This window comes from Mus caroli, chromosome 4, assembly GCF_900094665.2.
Source record: "Mus caroli chromosome 4, CAROLI_EIJ_v1.1, whole genome shotgun sequence".
NCBI classification, from domain to species: Eukaryota; Metazoa; Chordata; class Mammalia; order Rodentia; family Muridae; genus Mus; species Mus caroli.
Genome location: NC_034573.1, coordinates 9,655,089 through 9,676,366, shown reverse-complemented (window position 1 = coordinate 9,676,366; position 21,278 = coordinate 9,655,089). Strand labels below are relative to the sequence as shown.

The window sequence follows — 21,278 nt, the reverse complement described above, 5'->3', positions numbered from 1 at the left end:
GGAGGGAGGGAGGGAGGGAGGGAAGAAAAGGAAGGAAGGGAGGAAGGAAGGAAGGAAGGAAGGAAGGAAGGAAGGAAGGAAGGAAGGAAGGAAGGAAACCTCTCACAGATATGCCCAAGTCTGCCTCATTAATGCACTAGGCATTTCTCAATCCAGTCAGGCTGAAAAAAATTAAACATCACAGAGGGTACTGTATTTTTTAGTCACTGCTACACAACATACAAGCCAAAATATGGCTGCAATAAATTGTGCACTTGAAAAGAGAACACAATAAAAAAGGGACCAAGGTGGAAAGAGGTGGGGCAAGAAAACAAAAGGCTTGCTGTTGAAACCAAGTTTGTTCTCTACTTTTAGTCATTAAATGTTTCCAGAGAAATTTCAGTAAATGACTTGAGCTCAAGGTGTGAGCTTTTCCACTATTTAACAAAGCGCCAAAAAGGGCCCCAACTGTTCTGTCCATACTGCCACACTAAAGGGGCTGGTGAACCAGCTAAATCTCATGTAGAGATCCTATCAGGAGAGAGGCCGTAGCCTCAAAGAGAATTGTTTCTCCAGAGGATGAGGAGAAGATGAAGTGGTCCTAGTCTCACTTAGTCCTCAGAAAGCACACAAGCAGCCCAGGCAAAAAGAGAAAAACCTACCTATGGCCAGGTATATGCCCATATCTCCAGAGTCAAGTAGAATCCTTCAGTATTTTCTAAATGGAGGAATGACCACAAAAGAAGACACACTACGAGTTTCTAGAAAATGGGGTTGACAATTCCATACTGGGGAAGCCCAGAAAAACAGCAGCCTTGATGTGCCTCTTATCCCTGTCAACTTCTGCACGCTCTCTGAGACCATGCTATTCTGGTCTGAGTGAGTACTGTTTCTAAAGAGAAAGAAGAAGCAGATTAAGTCAGAGGACCTTGTGAGCCAGGCCTCCTCTCTGGCATACTCTACTCCCCTCGGGCAGGGAAGGGCCAGTCCTTCTCCCAGATGGGTGAAGTCCTGGGCCAGTGAGCCTCAGGCTGACACTGCAGCCTGCTGTTCTGCACCTGATGACAGCACCGAGATGTATTAAAAGCTTGATGCCTAAGCACCCGCTTCTTCAGACAAAGGATACCTGGGCCTCCTTTTCTTCTCTAAGTGCAACATTGCTGTGAGTTTCTTGAACATCCGCCACAACTAGAACTGTGTGCAACTTTTGAGCATGAGCAGCGAGCAGAGCACCCTCTTCTTCTCCTCCTTGCCCTTCTCACCTAACAACATACCTCAAAAATGGTTCTCAGACAATAACATGATTGCCCTTTGAAAAGAGGGTGGTTTTATGGTGAAGTTTTGTCAAGATTTTTTAACTATGAAAATTAATTTCTCTCAAGCATAGTTGATAACAGAAGAGAAAAATCCATCCAAAAATCAATTCTGACAGATCTGATTAAAGCTTAAAAATAAAGATAAACAAGGTGGTTTCAAATTAAGCAACACTGAACAAGGCCTTGACATGATTTTATTAATTCCCACACATTCTATGCATGGGGTATAGTATGTGATAATATATTTTAAATGTATAAGAATGTAGCCTTTCGCCGGGCGTGGTGGCGCACGCCTTTAATCCCAGCACTCGGGAGGCAGAGGCGGGTGGATTTCTGAGTTCGAGGCCAGCCTGGTCTACAAAGTGAGTGCCAGGACAGCCAGGGCTACACAGAGAAACCCTGTCTCGAAAAAAAAAAAACNAAAAAAAAAAANAANGTNGCCTTTCAGTGAAAGGTGGTCTTAAAGATAATTTAAAAAACCCTCCAATTTTTAAAAATAACTGTTGTATTTATAGATACACAGTAGGAAAATAGTATTCTTCTTATAAGACAGAATGTGTGCTTTATTATAAACATTTTTACTAAAAATACAAACAATTAAAAATAAGAAATATAGTCTGATAAAAATGTATTTCTCAATTGAATGCATCAGATAAATTCAAATATTAAGGGAAGAAAGAGACATATAAGCACAGACTGATGACCAAGAACACCAACAAGAGAAGGCCTCAGAAACTACCCTAAAACTCCAGGGTTCTGGGATCAATATCCATATGGTTATATTGTCACTACATAAGTGGCATTATGTGTGCTATGTTATACTTTATGGATAATTTGCATGACAGCTTTTCAGGTCCTGGCAGCCATGGTGATTGTAAAGAAAGTTGGAAAAAAAATACACCTTCCTGGCTTAATTCACTGTAATATTTTCCAACTACTTTCATGTCTCAATCTATATGGAAAAAAATGACATTATGAATTTTATTCTAAAAGTCCTCATGTATGGACTGGGTCTTTGATTGATTTTTTTTTCAATATTTTAATGTATATTTGTTCTCACTTAAAGAAGCCAGGAAAAGCATTATGGCATGAAAACGTCTTTGGTCTACAGACAATGCACAGTACATTAAAGAGATGCAGCTAGGTTCAAAGAGCTCATGGGAAAGCTACTCTTGCCTCATCCAGAAGACCACAGAGTCTGGAATCTGATATGTGCCATTTCCAAGATTGTCCCCATCCCCATCACCTGATGCTTACCTCGATAGCCTGTCCTGTCTACCTTCTCACCACTATGAAATGTTAGAGCTGAATGAAGTTTTATAAAATATCAAGAACCAACTCTCAATGTTTGTAATACATAAAAGAAGGTCAAGCAGAAGTGGCTTTTGCACACTGGGGGGCTAACAGCTCAGCAGGCCTGGTCACTTCTTACTCTCCCAAGTAGCTAGAAGACATCTACAGAGAGACAGGTTACAACCTTTTACAACCTTCTGAAAGTGGTTTATGGAGTCAAATCCACAAGAGGGACATAACCCAAAGAAATACACCTGTATAGCCACGCCTACCATTTGCTGGTCCTGTCTCCTCCTCCCAAAGATAACTGAAACCGTGAGAATCCCTCGGGACAAAGGGTCCAAATGTCTCTGCAGCTCCTCTCTGATACTGGGATATTTTGGGTTTGTAGTACGGCAGAATGGCTGCCCCTTCAACAAGCAGCCAAAGAAATTCCCAAGCTGTAACAAGCTAAGCACACTCCATAGTTAACCTGGTTGTTAACAACCCCTCCCACCGAGTCCCCTTTCTGTCTATCTATGCCCTATTTTATTCTTGGAAATCCCTTTTGCATCTGGCTCTTCCTTGCCATCCTCTTAACCCAACCATGATCACCCTTCCACAGTATCAATCTAAACCGCTGAAATAAGGGGCCAGAGTTATAGCATGGATTCAATGCCCCACATAGCAAACAAAGCAAGGAACCACAAAAATGAGCTGATGTAAGTAGACTGCTTGGTCTTAGCATCCATGCCTTCCCTATCCGCCACTACATCAGACCCACCACAACAGGACCAACCCCAGAGTAACAGCTTTCCCAAGGCTCATTGCCAGACCTCTCCTTGGATATCTGCTCTTTTTCTTTACTTTCTTTGTTTTCTTTCTTTTCTTTTATCTGTTGATTTTAGATTTGCTTCATGATGGTGTCTGTTGTTCAAGAGAAGTTCAACTAGAGAGGCAAATTTATTTTACAAGTTGAACTGTTTGAGCTTTACAGTGGGAAAGAGATACAAGGCCCCACGTGATGGGGGGGGGGCGCGGGACTCTTCCTGCTACTTCCAAAGAAGATGGCGCCCAAGCCAACCAAGTGTTTTATCTACAAATGGTCCTTTTGCTCTTACTCTGCACTCATTGCCTCGAAACCTTTTTTTTTGCAGCTAGTTGTTAATGCCTCTCACAACTCCACTCCCTCTTCACCCCAGGACTCTTACCTCTCTTGCCTTGTAAAGCACTGTTGACCAATAACAGCAACCAGGCCTTGGGAGATCCTGTCTCAAGGCAACTTAAATGCCAACTTACTCTCGCTTCCAAGATCCCACTAATGAGGCTGGAAAGATGGCCCAGCAGTTAAGATTACCAGAATTCAGTTCCTAGCACCAGATTGCTTATAACTACTTGCAATTCAAGATCTATGGGATGCAATACCCTCCTTTGGTCTCTGCCTACACACACACACACTCACACAGACAAACACATATACTTACACACACAAGTAAAAATAAGCCCCACTTACTGAGTCACTTAGTTAATAATCTAGGTATACTACTATCACTGTTCCTATTTCACCTGTCCAAAAGGTGTGATATACAGTGCGGACTGAGCCCACTACCTGCCTAAAGTCTTCTCGTACCAACCTGCTTTCCATACCACAGGCATTACCAACTTACTTTAATTCCCTCGCAGGAGTTCACATTTCAGTTTTCATTGGTCACTCTAGGAAGTGTCTTTATCAGGGTTACATGACTACTGTGTGACTCTTGAGAAACCAACCATCATATTTCTTTTTTGCTGTCCATCTTTGCTGACCCCCCCACCCCTCCTGCTTAAACAAAACAATGTGAAGTCATTGCCTATATAGTGCTATCCAGGAGAGGTCAGGTGTAGATCTCCTATCTAAATAATTCCAGCTGGACATGAGAATGCAACTGCGAGCATGAACAAAGGGACATGGGGAATGTAAATGACAATACTTATCTGGCACACCCTGAGAGTTTCAGAATTCTAAGTTACTTAAGAACTCTTTCACAGTGAAGGGTTATCGTATCAGTTTGATAAACTCCCAATTCCTGCTTCAGTATTATTTGCTATTCTTCCCTGCTGTGTTTGCTCATCAGTGTGTAAATAACATACGCATGGACTCAGAAGATAAACTAGCAGTCTTTCAGGACCTATCACATCCTGCTCCTGCCTTGTAGTCAGGGAAAGGGATGGGAAACTTCTAAATGGACTAACTGGCCATGGACAACCAGACAAAGTGACAAATTTCCTAAGACTCTGCTGAAAGCATCAGTAGTACCAAGTACAAGGCTCAAAGTGATAGGAACTGTGATAGGACATTGGCCTGGCACCATGATCAGTGAGGGCTCTTCTGGGGACCACCATATGTCTGCTTGTCTACAACATTAAGCTCCAGTCTTCTGAGTGTTACTAGCTGAAGTCCTCAAGCATATCCTGCAAAAGAGCCCCACCCCCAGCCCCAAGCACTCTTTATAAAACATCTCACAACCAACCAGCTCAACCAATAACTCTGCATGCACACCCAGCTCTCCTCCCTTACTCTTCCGCATTTCCCCTCATGTTATCAACAAAACACTAGCTCTTCAGCTTCAATAAAGTCTTCCATGACATCTCCTAGGAATACATTGTCTAATATATCCTAGTTATTATCCCATCCAATAGAACCAAGTCTTAATGAAGAACTCACTGCATCTCTACTTAAAAAAAAAAAAAAAGTTTCCCTTATGACAAAGAATTTCCATTTAGTCTCATCCTGAACTTTGAACATCAGTGAAAAAATGTTCTGTGGCCTATGAAGTAAGAGTGAACCCTGCATGACTTCCATTTGTAGCACCAATTGAAAGTAGCTATTTTCCCAAGCCCTGTCAACCAATGAACTCCTTGGTAAGTAGCAAAAGTTTCCTGGATGACAGCAAAGTGCTCACCTTGATCAAACCCAACAAATGCAATTAATTGTTCCTACTTGTCAAAGAAACCTAGCCCTGCTTTAGGATTAGCAATTTTATGAATTAGGAAACTTATGACAAACTCCAAGTATCTGTACTTTTACATCCACTGATCTTATAAACAGGCAACAAACACAAAGTCAACGCGCTGATGGTGATAACTACATTTTTAAATTCATCAGACAAAGCATATGGCCAACTTTTCAGGTTTCTTTTAAGACTTGATGTTACCCACATGGCAATGTACTGTTGTCCCCCTAAATAAGCTGTCAGTTTCTGCCCACAAAGTTATTTAGAGAGGCTACTTTCTACATCTCCCAAGTGACTCAGGTCCAGACTTTGAGCTATCAAATACAGTGAATGCCTGCTAATCACATCTAATCTTCACTCTCCTTACCTTAGTCCTATGCCCCTGCACAAGGCCACTGTCTTACCCAGTGACTGTGAAAAAAAGCATGAAACCTATTTTGTTTTGACAGAAGCCCTTCCTCACAGCATAAAGTGATCCATTCTCCTTTTACTGTCCCTGAAAAGGGGAAGGTAGTGACTTACACTCCACACAGTCACCTGATGTCCAGAATGGCTCTGGAAATCTAGTGCATCTTTCCAGTGCCTCTTCTCCTCTTATAGGTGTTGTGGAGAGCCAGTGGACCCCACCATAACCCATCTCCCATCAATACGAAGACAAACAGTGCCCCTCAAACACATTGTCAATGATACACAGAATACTTTTAAGAAAACTCCCAAATCTATTCCTGGAATCAGCCATTGACATGAGAGATACCCTCATCTTACCTCAGAGGAATTCATCTGAAAACTGGGATCACTCTTAACCTACCAACAAAGTCCAACAAAGTTGAAAGGGCACCCAACCCCTGGCCTCTCAGGGTACTACAGATTCATACTCGGTCCTTCATATATATATATACATACACATATATAACATAAAGGTCTGTGTACCATGATACCAGTTACAATCTCAACTTCTCTAGAGTACAAGATGCTACTAGATGTTTTTCCTCCTAGCTGGAAATAGTATATGTTTACAGCCAGTTCCAAGTATTAAGAAGCCGAGGCAGCAAGAACTGAGCTACAGGCCAGCCTAGGCTACATATAGGTCAGTCTGAGCTACATAGATCAACCTTTATCCATAACACTATAACAACAAAACCAAAACACAACAAAAACAAGAAAACTAACCAAACAAACAAAAATGCCCCCTTCCTCTTAACTGTCAGGCAGAAAATATGTTGTGATGACAGAACAAGAGCTAAAGATATACAGCGGCCCACAGGGCAGGAAGAAGCTGTGACAGTGGGCAAAAATCTGACCCAGGATGTTAGATCAAAAAAAAGGGAACAGGGTACTACAAGCTACTCACAAGCTCAGTGCAGGATGAACTTATTTGAGGCAGATGAGTGACATCATCTTTAGAAAGAAGGAGAAATGCTCACTGGCACACATTTGGGTCTATCCAGGGATATGTTAGCAGGGAGCAGTTGTCACCTGCTCAGTGTGACACAAGGTGGATTAAGTCAAAGAAAACAATGTCTACTAAGGATTTCTCCAAGGCCGGCATTCAGAGAATAAGGTCCTAATTATCAGAACTCCAGCACAATGTAGGTCAGTCTGGGGAACACAGGGAAACCTCAGTGCTAAAACTTGCAGCCAAAGTGGAGCAGAGTAAGGCACACCTTTAGTCTAAGTACGTGGGAGGCAGAGGCAGGCAGATCTCTGTGAGTTCAAGGCCACCCTGATCTACATAATGAGTTTCAGAATAGCCAGAGCTGTATAGTGAAACCTTGACTAGAAATATTAATTAACTGATTAATTAATTAAAATAAATAAAATTAAGATCAAAAGTAAAGGCAGGAGTGGCTGTGGCTAGTCTGAGCCATGGGTTGGAGTTCCCTGACAGGAAGAAAGTAAGAGGCTAGTCAATCATTCATTTCAAGTCTACAATGAAAACGGATGTGAAAGTGAGGAGCAAGATACAGTACGTCTCTGTCATTTGTTGATTATCTGCCTTCATCCTAACACAACTATGTGGCAGTCTCTGAAGCCTCAGAGCTCATTCTGAAGTAGTCTTTGCCCCATATATTAAAAGATTAATGAGGCCAATCAATCACCTTTTCCAAGGGATTTACAGTGTTGAGATGGTGGAGACTCATTGGTAAATTTCCATTTGTGTTCTTTGTATTTCTCTTTCACAATATCTATATTCTAAAGGCCTTCTCTATTCACCCAAACATTGATTTGTCTTGAGACTTTGGCCAAAACAACATCCACAAAAGCAAACGACTTTGTCATTCCATCATGTGTTATGAGTTGTAAGACACAAAATGTCACAAGTTGAAACTACAATGTAGGTATTCCACCCCCAGTCTGTGAGATGCTGGGGATAAAATCTAGGGTACCCTGTAGCTAAGCAAACACTCTACCCATTGAGCTACATCTCCAGCCCCGGAGAAGAAAAATTTAAGCCTGTCTGTCTGTCACTGAAAATGTTACCAGTTTTAAGCAATGTAAATGGTTTAAAACTTTTTCCAAACAATAAAGCACCACGCCATAAACTTAAACCATGGAACATTACTTTACTGGTGGTTCTAATATAAGAGCCTGGCATGATTCCAAAACTCTAAGAAGACCCAGGAAACTCTTCTCCTTTGAGGCATAAAGTACTGTGGCTTCAGTACAAAACATTCTAACCAATGGGACAGACTGTGTTTGTGAATAAGCTTTTCAATATAACCTCTATTCATTCTCTCTCTCTCTCTCTCTCTCTCTCTCTCTCTCTCTCTCTCTCTCTCTCTCCCCTCCCCCTCTCCCTCTTCTTCTCCTTCTCCCTTCTCCCTCCCCGCTCCTTCCCCCTCTTCCTCTCTGCCTCTCTCTCTCAGAGGAATGGTTGTAAGACAGTTTCAGACTGTGCAGCAACGGAGAACTCTGAACTTTGAATCCTCCTACCTCCAAGTGCTGAGATTACAGGGATAAACCAGCATGCGTGACTCAGGCTCTTTCCTTGAGAATGGTGAAACACATGTACCAAAGAATATACCCTTATGGTACTAAACTTACTTAATGATGTGCCAGAACACCACAATTGTTCATTGCGCTTCAGATTGCAAGAGACACTCCTTAAGATAATACTCTTTGTCTGATTGCATATACATAGTCATTCATACAATAACACCTTCAGTTGCATTCTGCAACCACTCTTATTATGACCTGATGTTTCTAAAGATCTACTGCATTTATCAATACCAACAGAAATGCTACATCTGCAAATCAACATGTTCCTGCGACAAAGTATCTGCCATCCCTTCATCCTTTCCTGAGCTCTTCCGAGTTTATCTGGGAAGAATGTGTCTAGCCACTCAAGTGTGAACCCACAAGCTACACAGCTAATTGATCCTCGGGAGTGATCAGGTCTCACCCTGGACAAATGACTTTAGCCACAAGTCAAACCAAGTGCAATCAATCCTTGAATCAATATGTAACCGTATCACTTGTCTCCTTCTACCTTCCATGTCTATGCCTATATTACATGTGGATAGTGTCACCGCTCCTTGTTATATGGATGAGATATTTTTCATTATGATTCTTTTAAATATATTCCGGAGTTTTCTTTTTAATTAATACTAGATGTCTTTAAAGAACACGCCTTTCCTAGAAATGTCACCAGTAAAATGCATCCAATTTTTCCTCTAATGTGGTCCATAAAACTTATTTGATTAGCAGTACTATAGAGGCCAAAGCCTTTGTATGCAGGCACTCAAGCATAATTTAATCATTTTATTTAAGCATGAAAAAAATTATTTGAAAGCCCTGTTAGGTAAAATATCCCTGATTGGTTTAAACTTACATTTGGAGGTATATTAAAGGTAGACTACACCACAGAGAGCCCAGTATGCAATGCAATAGTGTTAACTTTCTCACAGTAGTCACTGCTAAGTTAAAAACCACACGGTTAGAGAATGTAGGGCGAAAGCACCTCGCTGTAAATAAACATGCTTTAAACGGTTACTCTGAAATAAAATTAGTTTCCTGGGATACCTTGTCCTATTATCAGGATTTTCACCTATAGGAACCTCTTTTCATAGTCAAAACAGGATGAGGCCCTAATTGCGTAACATCATTTGTCTTCTGGGGATGAAAAGACCAGCAAATGAAAATGCACATCAGGCAAGAGACTGTCAGAATAGAAAATTGTCTTTTTTTATATTTTTATTTTGTTTTGTTTTTAAATAACCCATTCGCATTAACAAAGGCTGCAGTAGCTTCCAAATTATAGGTTGTTATTTTTAGTGGAAGTAGTTCAATATTCATATTGGAGCAGATGTAACAATTCAACAAAACAGCTCTTCAAATCCTGCACAAATTGAAAACAGGAAACCTGATTGCTTTTCCTCCTATCACTTTCCTTGTCTGAATTGACACTTTTAGCCTGCTGAAAATTTACACATGGCTTTCATCTCCACAGCACCTGCTGATCAAATGGAAGCCTAACATTTTCATGAAAATGGTCTAAAAGACTAGTTTTGTTCTAAAACGCGGCAAAGGGCATCAGTTCCCTGCTTGATGGCAATAGTCACTGTGTACTATGTATAAGTCATGGTCATTAAACTTTTAAAAAACTATGTTTAGTCTCTTCTGGCTTTATTCCATATCTTCTGTGGTGTAGTTCAAATTTCTTGGACTCCGGTATCTACCTAACACTTGATTTTATTATGTAAAGACTATACAAAGTGTATAAAATGCCAGCCAAAAGGACAGCAAATTATATTTTGTCTGCATCTGCTTGAAAACCATAGAAAATCCACATCACTGTTTATGGACACACCTGACCATGGGGGAGTCACATCTCATTCATTCCTTGTTTCATCAACTAAAGAAACTGCAGACCAGAAAAGAGTCAGGCCCTATGTCCAGGGAGACTCTAAACACTTGTTTTCTAAGACACAGGCTTAGCTGCTTGAGTACCCTAGACTGGAACAAAATGGATATGACCCAAACACAAGCTGGCCACCTGCTGTAAACATCTTCAGGGAGAGCAAAAGGAAATCTTGGAAATGGGTGTTCGTGTGTATAAATACTCAAGATTGCTAAGCTGCTCCCCTCGATTTTGAATGCATATACATGTCTATATAACATTCAGTTATGGAAATAAAAAAGACTGATATGCCTAAAACATTCCATCTGACAGTTTCTTCACCAAAAATACTACCCGCCTTCTGAAGAACCAGAGGCTAGCCTTTCCCCTCTGTCTGCGTCCTTCTGAAGAACCAGAGGCTAGCCTTTCCCCTCTGTCTGCGAGATGAGGTAGAAAAGACCCTCGGTAATCTAGGCGCCACTCTGACCAGTCGGCCAGTGAATTTCAGTGTTCTGTCACGGTCACTGAGGCAACAGCAAACCTGCAATGTCAATATGTTCAGTCAATGGAAGTAAAATAATGGGACTTATTGTCTTCCCCCATCGATCTGCTGCTGTCAACAAGGAAACGTGTCCCTCTGGCTTTAAACAAATTTTAATTAGGCTTTTAGTTACTGGCTCATATCTACCTACCTATGAAATCACCTATCTCAACAATGAGTAGGAGGCAGAAGCAATCATTTTGTCTTCTTTTATTTACTCTAAGAACCTTCTAAAGTTTATATCATAAAATTTTGAAATACATTTATAAGTTAAGTGACAATTTGCTTCATTTTTTTTTCCTCACACTGACTTCAAGCAAAAAATGGTATGGTTCAAATACAAAATATCGTATCTCTACCAGACCCAGACTGATGCTCTCTCTCTCTACTAGCCAGGTTGAACCCTAATCTACCATTCTCTTCCTTCCATACTAAAAGTGGGCTTCATTCGCTTTTCAGGTTCTTTCCAGGACTCAAAGCATCAATTCATCACCTGTTCAAAACAAGCCACGCAAAACCAAGCATTGATGGCCAGTACCCCACTGCCTCAGCCCATCACTCACTTTATCCACCCTAAAGAGAAAAGGTGAGGTAGCACCGTTAAAATAAGACAGGTGCAGAAGTGCTGGAATAAAACACTGTAAGTCATTCAAATCGCACCTAAGTTCCCTAGTCCTTCCCCCTTTTCCAAGAGAGACCCTGTCACCTCAAAATCGAAATCAAATACAGCTAATCAAGTTGTTAAGAGTTCTTCCTCTCTCTTTTACATCTGAGGGCTCCAGCGTCCGATCAACAAATAATCTATTGTTCCCCCTTTATCGAGTCTCTTTAAACCTATTCAGACTGGCAACACTAAACCCAATTAAAGATAAGGCCCTCGGTAATCTCACCTCCGCGAGTCCCCGTCTGGATAGCAGAGGTGATGGGAGATAGCGGGGAGGCCAGGGCCGCTGCCTCCTCCTCACCCAGCACAACAAAAGGCAGATCCTCTCCCTCTCCCTCTGTAATCTTTAAATGTAAATTCCCTCTGGCAGCTAAGAGGAGCTCCAGATAACAGGTTACATCTTCACTTGCCCAGCTCTTATCTGCTCCGGATCGTTGGGGGGGCCGTCCCCACGCCGCGCCCCGCCCCGCCGCCCCCAGCCCGGCCGCGGAGATTACCTTCCGGCGGCGAGCGCGCGAGGCGGCCGGCCGCGCGGCCCCCACACCGCCGCTTTGTATTCATTAAACACACATCGGAGCTTATCAGAAGTAAAGGGCTGGTCGGGATGGCACATTGTGTGTGAGTGAGTGTGTGCGCGCGGGAGGGAGAGGAGAGGAGCCAACGTGCATCAGGGTGATTACAATATCAGCAGGGCCCAGATGGAGGCAGGAAAATAAACAGAGGGTGCGTGCGAGACGGAGGGGAGAGGGAGGAAAAGTGGGAGAGAGAGAGAGAGAGGGAAGAGAGGGAGGGAAGAGATGCAGGCAGGAGGGGGAGACAGGGAAGGGATTCAGGGGCAGGGACCGGCTTGGGATGGGGTCAAAGCGAGAGGAGAGCTACCCAGAGAGACTGGGAGGTGGAGGCAATCAAGGCTGCAGGGTAGCCCGTGCCTTTCAGCCCCACCTCCCAAATATTTGGATTTGCTAGCCCTGTGGCTCCACTAACACTAGAGGTTCTGTCAAGGTCAGCCGGATCAAGAGCTCTCCCTTGGTGGTTTTGACAGTGACACCTACAACACCTCACCTCCATCCAAAGACACATAATTTGCAAAACAAATCTACTGTGCTGACACAATAGTCCTGCAGCATGCCAGGACTACCTCCCGCGGGAGCTGTCTCTTTCTGTGTACTAAACCGTATACTAAAACCCAGCCCCCAACTCACCCCCACACATAGATGCAAGGGAGATACAGAGAGATACAACCTCCCCCCCCCGCCCCGCCCTCTTCAGGCTTTGAGTGTGTCCTAGCCAAAGATGCAGGGCAGCCAGCATCATTGTGATAAGGAGGACCACTTGTGATTGGTGGCTACAGGTGACTCAGACACCTGCGCCACTTCCAGAAGTCCAGGGGTAGGAGCTTCCTTCTGCGTACATCTGAGACTCTGTTTGGGAGGTGGGAATTTGAAATTGAGGCAATCAATCTTGGCTTGAGCTGCCTCGCGGCTCTTCACCCACCCAGAGCCTGAGAATCAATCAGAAGGAGCAGGGGCTAATGCTCTGCCAGGCGGCCAGAGTTCATCCTCCTCCACCCCAGCAGGGTCAGGAGGGGGGATACACCTGAGTAGTCCCTAGGGAGCCCCTTTTCACTTTTAAATGCACCCATCAGACAATCTGAACATCTGATCAGGTCCTTAATGGAGTGCAGATAATGCAGCAAAGGAGGTCTTCTCTTTGGGGGCAGGGTTGTGTTTGGCTGTGTTGTGTTTCTAGGCCCTGAAGCTTGGTTAAGAAGCCTTCCCTGCACTGTGGAGACATAAACCACAGAATGTCATGGCACACACTGCAATCACAACTGCTGTGAAACTTGGGGCCATGAAATAGTTTATACATGAAAAGTCAGTAGAAGGCAACAAAATGGGGCAGGAGTGGGGGGGGGGGCAATGAGTTAAAGATAAGAGCAGGAGGCATATTTTAAAAGGGGCTTTGTTTCATCAAGTAACTTGCAAACCACCTAGCCTAAAATGACAAAACAGGTCTGATGTGCAATGGACCCCCCTCTCAAAACACACACACACACACACACACACACACACACACACACACACACGCTACCAACCTAAGAAAAGAATCAAGGGAAATTTGATAGGTAACACAAAGTGAAGAAAGCTGGGCATGCTGGGGGAAGGGCATGTGTGAAAATCTTGTCATAGAATGAATGCCAGATAAAAGGAGTCCTGCTACAATCCTCCAGTAATCCAATAATGTGGAAAGCCTCACAGTATCACTGCACAAGAACAAGGTGATATTTCTCCATAAATCTTCAAAAAGTGACCAGGTTCAGTAGTTAGAGAAGGGTCCTGGGGCAGGAAGTAAACCACTTGGCAGGCAACATGACAGGGCAAGGGAACTCTGAATGGGGTAAAATGTATCATCCCTCCATGTTTTAAATTTAATAATAGATTTTCAGAATATCCTCTTGGCTCTTGTAAAAGGCATCCTTTCGCCTTTTTTCTCACTGTGATCAGGAACTGCACTCACCCTAGCCAGCAGCAGCTACTGCAGCTACATGATTTTGGGCACAGACTGTATATAAACACCTTGTCATCCAATGCAACTCAGGAAAGGGGGAAAAAAAAAATCAACATACAAAGGCTCACTAGTCTGTTACAATGTACTAATGAGAATGCACTAGATACATATGCACAGAAATGTAACAATGAAAATTAATACTTGCAAAAATGAAAAAAAATTCTAATTACTGCTTTTAATCTCCAAACACATATTTTTCTCTAAAAGGTATCCCAAAGACTAGGCACAAAGAAAACTGCAGATCAGCTAAAGTACAGATGTTCTCCTTTTGTGAAAGTACAGTGTCCCCACCACTCTGTACTGCCTGCCTGCCTTCCGCCAGCTCCATGATGCTTCTAGACCAAGCACTTTGCTCCAAAGCTTACAATGAAAACAAAAGCACAACAAACAAACAAACAAACAAGCTCAGTGTAGCGATCCCCTCCCCCCACCTCAGCACTCAGGAGACTGATACAGGAGGATTACTATGGGTTCCAAGCCAGCCTGAGAGTCTATAGTAAGTTCTAGGCCAGCCTGGGCTACAGAAGGAGATCTTGTTTCAAGAAAATCAAAACAAAAACCAAAGCAACATAGTAATCAAGAATTATTATCATGGTATCCAACAGAAAGTGGTACCTGTAATTACAGACAACTTAACAACTGAGCTCAATCGAAATTTTAATTTCAATGAGTTCTTTTCTTAATAATGGGTTACCTTCTTGTAAAAGCAAGAAGTCCATCTGCCCCAGGCAGATAAGTTTTGAAACATTAACTCAGATAAAAATCTAGCATTTTCTTTCTTTCTTTGAGTATGTGAAGTCTAGTGTGCTATAATGTGAGAATTCCAACATATGACCATTATGGCATAATATCTCAGTGCTCAGCTTGTCATTATTTCATTTGTAATTCTTATGTTAATTATGTTCATAATTACTATAAACAGATGTGGTAGACATTCGTGTGACCTTTCATTGAAGGATGCATTCTTCACTCATTTTGCTTTAATTTCTCATGGATGTGAAGCTGAAAGTGCAGAAAAAAAAAAAAAGAAGAAGCTTTCTAATTTACAAAAAATAATTTTTTAAAAAAAGCCCTCTTTCTATGCATAAGTTAACACAGGATCTCCCTTCATCTGCATTTCAGAATATGAAACCATTTCTGGCGTTTAGGCTGCTTTATTGTACATTTCTGAGCTGCTGCACCCACTGCTGCTCACTACCTTGTAACTATGGATGCCAAACAAAGACTACCACCCATGTCCAAGTTGCCGTGTTTATTTATTTATTTTGTTGTTTAATATCAAAGGTTAATGCAGCAGAGCTGTGCTCCAAAACCAAGTGCCTAGCAGCTACATAGCAATTTATTTACTCACAACTCACCCACCTTCCTCTTTACATAGAACACATTTACAATAAAGGCAGTATGGATTTCATTAGCTGAAAAACCTCCTCGAATTTCATTTCTTTTTGGCCTTAATCTATAATTAGTGTGGACAGACAGGTGCAACCCCTTCTCTCCTACAGATGGCTGCTGGAAATGGTGCAAAGTAGTTCCCTCTGTTTAAACAACACAGAGATAACCTGCTCTGTCTTATCATTTACAATTACCTCCATTAAACTGAACTAATGTTTGCTTTAATAAAATGTCCACTGTTCTTTAAACATAATTTAGGAACTCTTATATTAATGGCTGTAAAAAGGTGAAGTTGGAAGGTGTCTCTTTAGATAATACTAAATAGCTTACACTGGATAAAATGTCCCCTTTGATGGATAATAGTCTGAGGTTCACAAAGGTTTTTGTAGCTGATTTAACATTTATTTGTTGGTTTATATAAAGAGGGTCAGATATAATTTTGGAAAGGTCATACAGGTGACAAACAGTTTAACAAGTAAATTGAGGAGAAACTGCCCCCCCACACACACACACACATACAAGTTTAGGAGTTTGAAATGTTTGTTTGGGGGATTTTGAGTTGGTACTGAAGTCTATAACTATGAAAATCCTTGATTGTTTTTAAGTGATGCCCCTCTTAGCCCAATCGTACACACTTACTTAACTTCTAATACATTACTCTCAAAACCTTCTTCTAAGCTACATTTTAAATTTTTAACTGATTCTAACTAAGCATGTCCCTGATTTTGTAAGCACGTAAAGTGACTCCATTCCATAATAAAGAACTTCTACAAATCAAAAGCTCAATTCGCCCTGCTTTTGCTATCAATAAAGACCAAAGATTACAATATGATGAATAAGGTATCCATATTAAAATAAAGAACATTTAAATGCCCAAACAGCAACAAACAAATAGCCTTTCCCTCTTACATAACTTACAGTAATAGACTCCAGCAAAATGCAACTGACTTGGTTTTTTTTTCACATGCAAATTGTGCAGGTGCCAATTTTTCAGACTGCTTTGCTATGAGGGGCTATGTTGCCTGCATAAAACCTCAATGAAGAAGGCTTTGCATTCAGTGCCTGTCAGCTGATGTTCATATCAAAGAAGTGAGAAACAGGATTTGACAGTGAAGAATGTCCTAAACTGACAACCACTGACCAGCATTCTTAATGGAAGCATTTCTTTCTCGTGATCCCTTTTCAATGTTTAAAACCCAAGGAGGGTAGCTAAGCCTCTAGTTTACAATAAAATAAATTATAACTGCACCTGACATTTGTGAGGTTCTTTACAATTTATAAGGAGTTTACCCAAAAATATTTAGGCTAACACCTCGATGGGAATCTTTTCACTGACACTAACACCAAGGGCAGTGCTTTCCTTCTTGCAGAAAAAGATTGGGTAAGAATTACAAAACACTTAGTCCTCTGTAATTCAAAGGATGTTCTCCTGATATTTCCAGGAAGTTGTCATTTAACAGGCCAGCATCCCCTGCACTGAAGGTAGAATACTTCTTGTTAGGAAGATCCTTTCAAAGACCACTTCAAAAATCAAGTCATTAGCAGGTGTTGGTGGGTGAAAGAGACTTAGTCAACAAAGAAAAATGCCATTTCAAGGACTTTTGCAATGATTTGAGTTGTCCAAATATTAGAGAGAAAAAAAAATCCAGGTGTTCTCTCTGCTGCTTTTATTAGATGAGAACCAGCAAAAATTGCATCCTGAAATTCTCCCACAGAGTATCTAGTTTTTCAAAGAAAGGGGCCTGCGGTCTACATGGTCTACATGGTCTATATGGTTTCGAATTAATGGTTAAACAAATGTTTTTAATGCGAACTTCATGAAGTTCTTCTTGTAGCATGGGCTTAGTTAAAATCCAATTTCTGTGTGCCAAGAATGATTCCTTGGTAATTTTGTTAGAATTCTGTCTTTTCAAAGAATAGATTTTTTTAAAAAATCAAATGTGAACTACATTTGATAAGGGAAGAGATCAAGTGTCTAACACTCATCCTGGCTGGAAAATTAAAATATAAAATAAAATAAGTAAAAAAAAAACTGGAACAAACTGAGATTCTAGTTAACATCACGTGAGACGATTGGCCCTCTCTTTCAAAAATAGTGAACAGAAAATGAAATCACATAGCCACCTCTCTCTTCGTTGACAGCCTCTAATCATCGTGCTAAAACTAGACAGCATTTTAAGGATTGATATGGAGAAATAACGCATTGGGATGTGTTTTTGTTTAGACACATCCCAAACACCCAAACTGAGGCCACCAAGGCTTGGGAAACAATGGTATGTGCTGATCCTTTCTAAGGATTTGTGTGAACAGGGAAGCTGGACACAGAGAGGACTTCTCGCAAGTGCTGCAATAAACTAACGAGGCCCCCCAACGCTCACAAACTGTTCATCACAGAGAAGCTGCTCAATTTGTATTCTGGGGAGTGTGGACTTCCCGGGCATAGACCCAGTTCTTCTGGTCTATAAGAAGGGGGATGATAATAAGAGCCACGGAGGGCACTTAAAAATGGTACAGATGTTGAAAAGGAGGCTAGGAGGGAGGAAAGCCTGTAAAACACATTTTAGCTCACACAGAAGATATAAAGGATGCTTTGGTCAGCAACCCGACCTTTATCGGGAGATAAATCAATTTGCAGCAGCTGTGGACAGCCATTTATACACAGGCCCTGGGCAGATTAATTAAGGGAAGCGAAGTTAAAAATTCAAGAGGGCTCAGAGTTACATCAAGCACATGAAGTTGGTCTGGAGTGGCCTCTCCAGCTCCCCTGCTCCTCACTCCCTCGCTGTTCTTCAGGTCTCTTCCCAGGGAATACTAGATAAGTCCTTTAAAGCTTCTTTCTGCGCATTTTCCCGAGAGGCACCAGTCATGCTGGGGCACGCTGGGATTTGTGGTGCCCAATCCTGAAGGAAAGTTAAATTCAAAAGACTTCCCTGCTACCCTTTGCAAAGGAGCTAGGAAGGCCCAGGGCTCCAAGACTCTGGCCAAATCCTCAGAGCTGTAACAGCCTTTAGTGGGAAGAGGAGGAGGGAAGGCAGCTATTTTTAGTAACAGTCGTGGTTCACATCCTACTGCCCGGAATCATAACACTCAAAACTTTTCCAAAGCTTAACTGACCTTTAAAAGACAGAAAGAAAGAAAGAAAGAAAGACAGACAGACAGACAGACAGACAGACAGAAAGAAAGAAAGAAAGAAAGAAAGAAAGAAAGAAAGAAAACAATTTCAAAAACTGGGTTTAGGTGCGTATGCGGACTTAAACTGTTTTTTGCTTAAATCATCCTGGTCAGGACAAGATCCGTCCGGGGTGGGAGAGGGTTCCAACCAACCTGGACCTTCTTTCTAGATTCGCCCAGAGGATGGTGAACGGCGGGGACCCGGGAATGTGCTAGCCCCAGTTACTTCCCCTGAGGGATTTCTGGAAAACGTAAGAAATTCTCCCGTTGCAGCTCGGGTTTGGATTTCTCCCTGCGGGAGGTACTGGGCACTACGTTGTGCTCTAGGCTAGGAATAGGCGGGCGTCGCCGGGTCCCGACTGTGATGGGAACACCCTAGAAGGCCAGAGCGGCTGGACCAGCGGGACACAGTAGTATGGTGGAGGCGATGCTACCCAGGTATCCCCAGCTACGAAGCTCGGGATTTGCCTTCGGCGGGACACTTGGCTTAGAGAAGCCGCCTGATCATCCTTGTGAGGTTTCCCATCAAAGCACCCCAAATGCCCGAGTAAGAGAAAGTTGTCAGGCGGTCGTACAGCGCCTGGATGCAGCTAACCAGACTCTACCCAAATTGTAGCCCAGAACCAAGTTAGGATTCTTCATTTTGCTCCTAGGACTAAGGTGTCCACCATGAAAATAAGCCTTTCGCTTCCAGTTTTAAAAACCCATGATGCGGGTGTGGAGCCACCTGCCAAACACATCGTGGACCAATTGACCAGTTGTTTAGTAGAAGGAAACATGCTTATCTTTCTGGTCTCCTTTGATGGAAAAAAATTTTAAATGACTAAAAAGAGAGTGCGGGGAATCTAAAGCAAAAACGGAGGGAAATACTGTCTTATCTGGTCCGCGAAGTTCAGTGTCATCGCAGACTCCAGCAACCTCGATGTTCTTCTTTGCCCTGCTACGCAGTCCTACTCTAGTTGAGCGTCAAGTTCAGCCCAGAGCCTCGCGGTCCAATTAATCCAAACGATGCTGACGGTCATCGGTCATCGGCATAGTAATTAACAGTACCAGCCCGAGGCTGGTCCCAGCCACCCGCTCTCCAACCCGCCCGCCGACCCAGCTCGCTCGTTGGCACTTACACTGCACAGGGCTGGAGAGTCCCACCATCCGCCGCGGGCTCCCAGCTGCAAATAAAACTTCCTCCGGTCGGTGCCGGCCGGCGGGGCCAGAGGACCAGGGCGCGGCGCCGCTTCCCTCGCGGTGCCAGAATGTCCGCGGCCACTCGCCCACAAGCGCTCGTCCAGAGACCGCCCGCCTAGTCTTGCGGATCGCCCGCAGTCGCCTCGCACAGCGAGCCGCAGGGCGAGGAGCCCAGGGTGGCGGACGCCAGGCAGACGCAGGCTGCGACGCGGAGCCCGGCGCGCGCCGAGCTCAGCTCCCCCTCCTCCCGCCTCGCTCCCTCCCTCCGCTCCTCTCTGTTGTTGCTGCTGTGGCAGACAAATGTGATGTGGGGCGCAGGGGATTGCCACTGTCACAGGCGGCGTCTGCGTCCGCCTCGCCCGCCCTCGCTCGCTCTCGAGGAAGGCGACTGCATTTATCTGCAGGGCGTCCGGGCGTCCGCCGGGGAGCAGGAGCGCCGCGCGCAGCGCACAGCGCCCACAGCGCCCGCACCAGGTCGGCTGCCGCGCGCGCCCGCACCCGGGGGCGCCGCGGCCGCTCGGGAGGGAGGCGGCGGCGTGGCCGCGACCAGGTGCGGGGGGTGGGGGTAGGGAAGCTAGGCGGGTGGTGGAGGTGGAAGACATCTGTGTCATGCGGGAGGTCACGGGGGTCAAGTATATGTTAACAATGGGCAGACCCGGCTCGCAGGGGTGCGCTGGCGGGCCGGAGGCCTGCTTCCCTGGCCTCGCCCTCTCTGGTCCAGGCTGGACATGGGGCTGGCTCCCTAAGGATGCTCTCCCAGGCTCGGGACGTGTTGGTGGCCCCAGTGCCCTGCAGTAACCCAAGACGACCACTTTCCCTGGCCATCTGGAGAGCTCCTAGCTGCCCTGCCTGTGTCTCATCACTGGCTGCAGAGACAGCTCTGCTAGAAATCAAGCCACTCTCAGATCTCTCTAATCCCCTTCTGTTAGCTGATTTCCAGACCGACTATTTGCTTTCGCATTAGATAATAGCCTTAGAGAAAACAATTATCATTTCTTTTCCCCCCTTTGTTTTTCTACTTCTCCTGTAGTATACCATTAAGAGAGACCTCTTTCTCTCCCTCGTTTTTTATTGAATATGGTCCCCCTCCCCTCCCCCCCCCAGATATTAATATCAATACTTTAGAGGGAGGAACGAAGTCCCTAAGGAAAATATAGGGTGAAAGAATTCCAGATATTTCCAGAATAAATAAATAACATCTCCGTGAAGAGTGCTGACAATTTGTACAGAGCAAAAATGGGCTTGAATGGTAATGAAAATATTAATATGTAGGTCAAATATGATCAGATAATGGCTTGCAATGATAAGTAAAATGAAATCTTTTAAAATGATCATGGAACGGTGCCACGGCTGCAAATGT

The 21,278-nt window shown here is 43.5% G+C and overlaps 1 protein-coding gene across 4 annotated transcripts in view; it reads right to left on the bottom strand.

Moving 5' to 3' along the window:
* The window catches only part of Runx1t1 (RUNX1 partner transcriptional co-repressor 1), a 148,819-nt gene extending 128,534 nt beyond the window's left edge, over window positions 1-20,285 (bottom strand). Inside the window, exon 1 of one of the 4 annotated variants that reach the window (XM_021159348.2) lies at window positions 19,858-20,285. In XM_021159348.2, the coding sequence (XP_021015007.1) occupies window positions 19,858-19,885 (28 nt within the window). In that variant the 5' untranslated portion in view covers window positions 19,886-20,285. Of the gene's footprint in view, window positions 1-11,831; window positions 12,278-19,857 lie in introns of those variants that run through there. The other 3 variants (XM_021159346.2, XM_029476269.1, XM_021159351.2) reach the window with 3 other exon arrangements.
* Window positions 20,286-21,278: the final 993 nt, after the last annotated feature.